The sequence below is a fragment of the Dipodomys merriami genome, unplaced genomic scaffold (genome assembly GCF_024711535.1).
Source record: "Dipodomys merriami isolate MVZ:Mamm:240054 unplaced genomic scaffold, mDipMer1.0.p SCAF_202, whole genome shotgun sequence".
Taxonomy (NCBI): Eukaryota; Metazoa; Chordata; class Mammalia; order Rodentia; family Heteromyidae; genus Dipodomys; species Dipodomys merriami.
In genome coordinates, this window is record NW_027203405.1 from 89,742 (window position 1) to 96,550 (window position 6,809).

General features: G+C 64.0%; 1 protein-coding gene across 1 annotated transcript; it reads left to right on the forward strand.

Moving 5' to 3' along the window:
- On the forward strand, window positions 1-5,399 carry LOC138833215 (nascent polypeptide-associated complex subunit alpha, muscle-specific form-like). Its single transcript, XM_070031575.1, has 3 exons — window positions 1-189; window positions 1,487-1,564; window positions 3,618-5,399. The coding sequence occupies exons 1-3, from the start codon at window positions 1-3 to the stop codon at window positions 5,397-5,399; spliced, it is 2,049 nt and encodes a 682-aa protein (XP_069887676.1).
- Window positions 5,400-6,809: the final 1,410 nt, after the last annotated feature.

A 6,809-nucleotide genomic window follows, 5' to 3' on the forward strand; every position in this document is an offset into this window, starting at 1 on the left:
ATGACCGGGAGGCACAGCGGCCAAAGGACCAGGTTCAAACCAAGGCCCACAGCTGTGCCCCGCGTCCGCGTGTCACCCCCAGGACCTGCCATCCGGGCCACACCTCCCATGGGGGACGCGCAGCTGGCTTTGATCCAGGCACTGGAACTGGGGCTTGTCCCCAACAAGGTGGCTCTGCTGCAAAGTGTGGTGAGCTGGGCCACACCGGGCAGCAGAGGCTGCGGGGGGGACACCAGGGAGCGCGGGAAGGGAGCCGGCAGCCCTGCGTCTTTCCCGGATGAGCAGTAGGAGGCTGGGACATTAGAGACTGGGCCAAAGGCCTGGGTGGAGGTCTTTGGGGGACGTAGCAGCAGCTGGGGGTCAGCCAATGGCACGTGGGAAGGAGAGAAGGCCTTGCCTCCTAGACCCAAGTGTCCAGCAGAGGACTTGGACCCCTCTCATACCAGAGGCCACCCAGCGGCCCCACGGGGATCCATTTGGTGAGCTGCTTCTGCCAGCCGCGGCTGTCCTGGCCCGGGGGGTGGGGCGGTTGCTGCCTGTGCTGTCCTGCAGCACCTGCCAGGCATATGGAGCCTCTGGGTCCTGGTGGTGCTCTGGGGAGCTGCAGGGCTGCGCACCGGGCAGATTCCACAGACTTCGGGGCTGGGAAGGTGGCTCGGTGGTAGAGTGCTCGCCTCGTATGCATGAAGCCCTGAGTTGCATTCCTCAGTACCACATACAGGGAAAAAGCCAAAGTTGAAAGTGGCGCTGTGGCTCAAGTGGTAGATCAGGGACAGTGCCCAGGCCCTGAGTTCAAGCCCCAGGACCAGCAAAACAAACAAAAAAACCACATCAGTGAGACTTTGACCACTTCCCCACCCCGTCCCAGACGGACTGGCAGAGCGGGGTGTGTGTGTGGGGGGGGGTCATCCAGGGTAAACGCAGGCAGGGCCTGAGGGAGGGGTGCAGTCTTGAAGCTGGCAGGGTTCAGAGGCCAGAGGCGGACACACTCTTCTCGGGTCATCGTGTCATGGGGGGGGGCAGAGCACTCCCAGAGGAGCAAGAGTTAACCCACCGCCCGGGGGCAGGGCGTGAACCGTGCTTCCCCAGTCCCTGCCAGTGCGTCCAGGCCAGCGGCCAGGCACCGTTACCACAGCAACAGCAACTCCGGGAGGCATCCCCGAGCCAGCTCGCCCCTGCTCCTCCTCGCCCCTGCTCCTCCTCGCCCCTGCTCCCTGCTCTCTCCTCTCTGACCCTGCTCCCTGGGTCCTCCTTCCCAGAGGGGCGCCCTACAGACAGAGCCAGCCTGCGGCAGGTGTAGGGCTAGGGGTTGAATCTCACTATCAGTGTGGGCCCCCAGGCTGGGGGTCCAGGGTGTGGGGATGGCCAGCGGGAAGGCACCCCCCCACCGCCCACACACACAAAATCTATGCCAGGGACATTTAACCTGCTGTCTCTGGGGACTTGCACTTCAGCAGGCCGCTGACGGGTTAGGTGCCGCTTGCAGGTTCTGGTTGGCGCTGTGAGCTGTGCGACATTCCGGTCTCAGCTGCCCGATGTCTCCGGGGCCATCTGCTGCTATGGGGTGAGAAGCAGGGTCCTGAGCCGGGCTGGATGTGGTGGGGGGCTGGGGTTTGCAAAGCAGCTCCCGTGAGCAGAGGCAGAAGGAGGAGGGGAGCCCGGCCTCCCTCCCTGGCTGGGGCGTCGGCAGGCCTCTCCGGGCCATGGGCTGAGTCAGGGGTGGGCTCCGGCCTCACAGGCCCCAGGGAGGGCCCCTCGCCTGGCTTGCCTTCTTTTGCTAGGGGAGGGCAGGCGACTCTGCATCTGTGTGCCCGCTGCCTTGAGCTCAGCGCTCTATGCGGTCCCCTAGGCTGGTTCCAGGGTCTGTGGCCGCCCGCAGGCCCCCGTGTTCTCTGTGGAGCACCCCAGGGGAGGATTGTGGGGAGTGGGGAGGGACCAGCCCGGAGGAGGGGGGTGAGGATGGGATTCTCCCCAGGCTGGCCAGAGCTTGCTCACTGTTGCCACCAGCACTTTCAGTGCCAGGAATTAGCTATGGGGGCAGAAAGTGAGCGGGAGCCGTGGCGGGGGGGGGGGGCATGTAAAGTCTCCCACGCAGGAGGGGAGAAGCAATTTCCCGTCCAGCGTGTCCAGCGCGTCTCATCCAGAGCCCCAGAAGAGGCGTGGGTGGGAGGGGATGTGGGTGGAATTCAAAGCCGGGCGTGTGAGGGCTCCTGTGCCCCTCAGGTGGGCAGGGGCGGCCCCGCTGCATGGGGGGAGGGAAGAAGCGGCGTGGTGGCTGTCTTTAGACTCAAATGTGCCCAGAACATGCCACCCCCTCCTATGGGGGAGAAACGTGGGTGTCTGTCTGGGTGTGCATGGGGCATGCGCATCTGTGTGTAGTTTATATGCAAAGCAGCTATCCTGTGTGTAAACACATGTGCGTGCCTGCCTGCGTGTAGGCATGTGGCTCCGTGGTGTGTGTTGACAGGTGTGTGCACACGTCTAGATGAGTGTGTGTCCTGCTTTGCTTCCTTTCTCAGCATTGAGAAGCTGGTTGGGGCCGGGCGGCGCGGCGGAAAGCCTGAGTCTGGCCTGCGTGAGGCCCTGGGCCGTCTCCTCAGCCTCTCCACACAGAAGGGAAAGGCCGCTGTGTTTCAACACAGAGAGGCAAAGGGTACCAACAGGCAATTGATAGACCAGAACAGAGATCTGTTACATGTAGCCTGGTGCGGTGGTACACACCTGTAGTCCAGCACTTCGGGAGGCTGAGGTCCGGTGGGGCAGCATAGTGAGACCATGTCTCCAAAGAATGATGAAAAACCAAAACGTGGACACACAGCAGAACCCACGCGAGCCTCCACAGGACACAAGGTCGTGCAGGGGTGAGCACCCGCCACCTTGATTAACAGGAGGCGCGGGCCCCCTCCGCCTCACCAAGGGGAAAATACAGATTAAGACGGGATGAGGGGAAGGGCCATGCTGCGGGGTGACAGACAGACAGACAGACAGATACGTGACTGAGCCCTAGGCCTCCAGCTCTCCAGGGAAGCCACCTGCAGTGTCTGCCAGGGAGAAAGGAAAGCAGCGAGCCCACCTGCGGTAGAGCATTAGTTTGAACAAAAAAGCTCTGGGACAGCACCCAAGCCCTGAGTTCAAGCCCAAGAACACACACACACACACACACACACACACACACACACACACACACACGCACACACACACCTAGGCTTTAGTAAATTCAATCTAATGATACACCAAAAGGAAAAGAATACACTTTGACCAAATAGGGTTTGTTGCAGGGATGAAGGTCAAGCAGTCTATAGCTCACCATCCAACAAAGGAAAAAGAAAAACTATGATTATTTCAAAATAGATGTAGAGCCCAGTGTGGTAGTGTACATCTGCAGTACCAACACTTGGGAAACAGAGTCAGATGCAGGAGAATCACAAGTTCCAGACCAACCTGGCTTACATAGCGAAGACCCTGTCTTGAAAAGAAACGAATCACTCAGGAAACTAGGACGGGGAGAAAGGACATCTTCTGTAAGGGCACCTACGCAAGCCCTCAGAAAGGACATCGGAAGCAGCCCTGCCCAGCTGGAGTGGGAACGGGGCACGGTGTCTCCCCCACGCACCCAGCCCGCGCTGCAGCCACCCAGCCCGCAATACAGCCACCCAGCCCGCACTGCAGCCACCCAGCCCGCACTGCAGCCACCCAGCCCGCGCCGCAGCCACCCAGCCCGCACTGCAGCCACCCAGCCCGCACTACAGCCACCCAGCCCGGACTGCAGCCACCCAGCCCGCGCTGCAGCCACCCAGCCCGCACTACAGCCACCCAGCCCGCACTACAGCCACCCAGCCCGCACTGCAGCCACCCAGCCCGCACTGCAGCCACCCAGCCCGCACCGCAGCCACCCAGCCCGCACTGCAGCCACCCAGCCCGCACTGCAGCCACCCAGCCCGCGCTGCAGCCACCCAGCCCGCGCTGCAGCCACCCAGCCCGCGCTGCAGCCACCCATCCCGCGCTGCAGCCACCGAGCCCGCGCCGCAGCCACCCAGCCCATGCGACAGCCACCCATCCCGTGCTGCAGCCGCCGAGCCCACGCCGCAGCCACCGAGCCCGCGCTGCAGCCACCCAGCCCACACTGCAGCCACCAAGCCCGCGCCGCAGCCACCCAGCCCACACTGCAGCCACCGAGCCCGCGCCGCAGCCACCGAGCCCACGCCGCAGCCACCCATCCCGCGCCGCAGCCACCCAGCCCGCGCAGCAGCCACCCAGCCCGCGCTGCAGCCACCCAGCCTGCGCTGCAGCCACCCAGCCCGCGCCGCAGCCACCGAGCCCGCGCTGCAGCCACCCATCCCGCGCTGCAGCCACCCAGCCCGCGCCGCAGCCACCCAGCCCGCGCCGCAGCCACCCAGCCCGCGCCGCAGCCACCGAGCACGCGCCGCAGCCACCCAGCCCGCGCCGCAGCCACCCAGCCCGCGCTGCAGCCACTGAGCCCGCACTGCAGCAGCCACCCAGCCCGCGCTGCAGCCACCGAGCCCGCACCGCAGCCACCCAGCCCGCGCCGCAGCCACCGAGCCCGCGCCGCAGCCACCGAGCCCGCGCCGCAGCCAACCAGCCCGCGCCGCAGCCACCCAGCCCGCGCCGCAGCCACCGAGCCCGTGCCGCAGCCACCCAGCCTGTGCCGCAGCCACCCAGCCCGCGCCGCAGCCACCGAGCCCGCGCCGCAGCCACCGAGCCCGCGCCGCAGCCATCCATCCCACGCCACAGCCACCCAGCCCACACCGCAGCCACCGAGCCCGCGCCGCAGCCACCCAGCCCGCGCCGCAGCCACCGAGCCCACGCCGCAGCCACCGAGCCCGCGCTGCAGCCACCGAGCCCGCGCTGCAGCCACCCAGCCCGCGCCACAGCCACCGAGCCCGCGCTGCAGCCACCGAGCCTGCGCTGCAGCCACCCAGCCCGCGCTGCAGCCACCCAGCCCGCGCCGCAGCCACCGAGCCCGCGCTGCAGCCACCCAGCCCGCGCCGCAGCCACCGAGCCCGCGCCGCAGCCACCGAGCCCGCGCTGCAGCCACCGAGCCCGCGCCGCAGCCACCGAGCCCGCGCTGCAGCCACCCAGCCCGTGCCGCAGCCCCCGTGCCGCAGCCGCCCAGCCTATGCCGCAGCCCCCGTGCCGCAGCCACCCAGCCCGTGCCGCAGCCCCCGTGCCGCAGCCGCCGAGCCCGTGCCGCAGCCGCGGAGCCCGTGCCACAGCCACCCAGCCCGCGCCGCAGCCACCGAGCCCACGCTGCAGCCACCGAGCCCACGCTGCAGCCACCCAGCCCACGCTGCAGCCACCAGCCCACGCTGCAGCCTGTCACCTGTGGGAGAAGGAAGCAGACCCACATCCCTGGGAAGAGAAAGGAAAAGCGCCTCTGATTTCACACAGCAGGACCGTCTCTGTAGAAAGCCCAGCAGAATCTACAAGGGGCCCTCACTAGGGCTGGGGAAGTGGCCAGAGGTCAGAGCCTGCTTAGCATGCATGAAGCCCTGGGTTCAGCCCCACACCAACCCCCAAACAACAGAGAAGCCCTTCTGCCAGGCCAATGCTTGTCTGTGGATATGCAACTCATTCCTGTGTGGAAAAGACAGTCCTCTCTCCAGAATTATGTTTGCTTTTTTTTTTTTGTTTGTTTGTTGGTCGTGGGGCCTGAACTCTGGGCCTGGGCAATGTCCCTCAGCTCTTTAGCTCAAGGCGAGTGCTCTACCACTTGAGCTACAGCGCCACGTCCAGTTTTCTGGTGGTTTATTGGAGATAGGAGTCTCACGGTCTCTCCTGCCCGGGCTGGCTTTGAACCGCGATCCTCAGATCTCAGCCTCCTGAGTAGCTAGGGTTATAGGCATGAGCCACCGGCGCCCGGCTATGTTTGCATTTTTGTTTGAAAAAAAACCAGAGCTGGGCACCTGTGGCTCCCACCTGTAATCCTAGCTACTCTCAAAGCTGAGATCTGAGGATTGTGGTTCAAAGCCAGACCTAGAAGCAAATCCGAGACTCTACTCCCAATCAACCAAGAAAAAAGTCAGACTAGAGGCATGACTCAAGTGGTAAAGCACCAGATGTGAGTGGAAAAAGGCAGGCAAGAGGGGGAGGCCCTGAGTTAAAGTCCCAATACTGGTGCACGCGCGCATGCGCGCGCACACACACACACACACACACACACACATTCATGGGTGTGAATCCTCTGCCCATCCGGCTGCGGTATGAGTCAGGAGTGACAGGCCAACGCAGTCCGCCAACCTCTGCTTCTTCCTTGGAGTGGTTCTGGCTCCTCTGGGGCTTCCACATTTCCACGTGGATTTGGGAATCAGCATTTCAACCTTGGCCTGGAAAAGTCGGCTGGAGTTTGGCCCAGGTTGCTCTTATCCACAAGCACCCTGGGGAGGACCGGCGTAAGAGACCAGGGCGCCTTGGGGGCCCGGCCAGGGCCTTCCGTGCCCGCTCTCCCCGCTGGCTCCCTCCCGGCACGGTTGGGGCCTCCAGTCCATCCTCCTGGTCCCCTCGCACACTTGGTTGGCAGGGTTTCAAACTTTTGGGGCTACTCAATATTTGTGAGATAAATACATATTTGTTTGGGTGCCAGTCTTATGGCTTGAACTCAGGACACTGTCCCTGAGCTTTTTTACTCAAGGCTGTTGCTCTACCACTTGAGCCACAGCTCCACTTCTGACTTTTTGCGGGTTAATTGGAGATCTGACTCTCACAGACTTTCCTGCCTGGGCTGGCTTTGAACCGAGATCCTCCAATCTCAGCCTCCTAAGTAGCTGGGATTACAGGTGTGAGCCACCAGT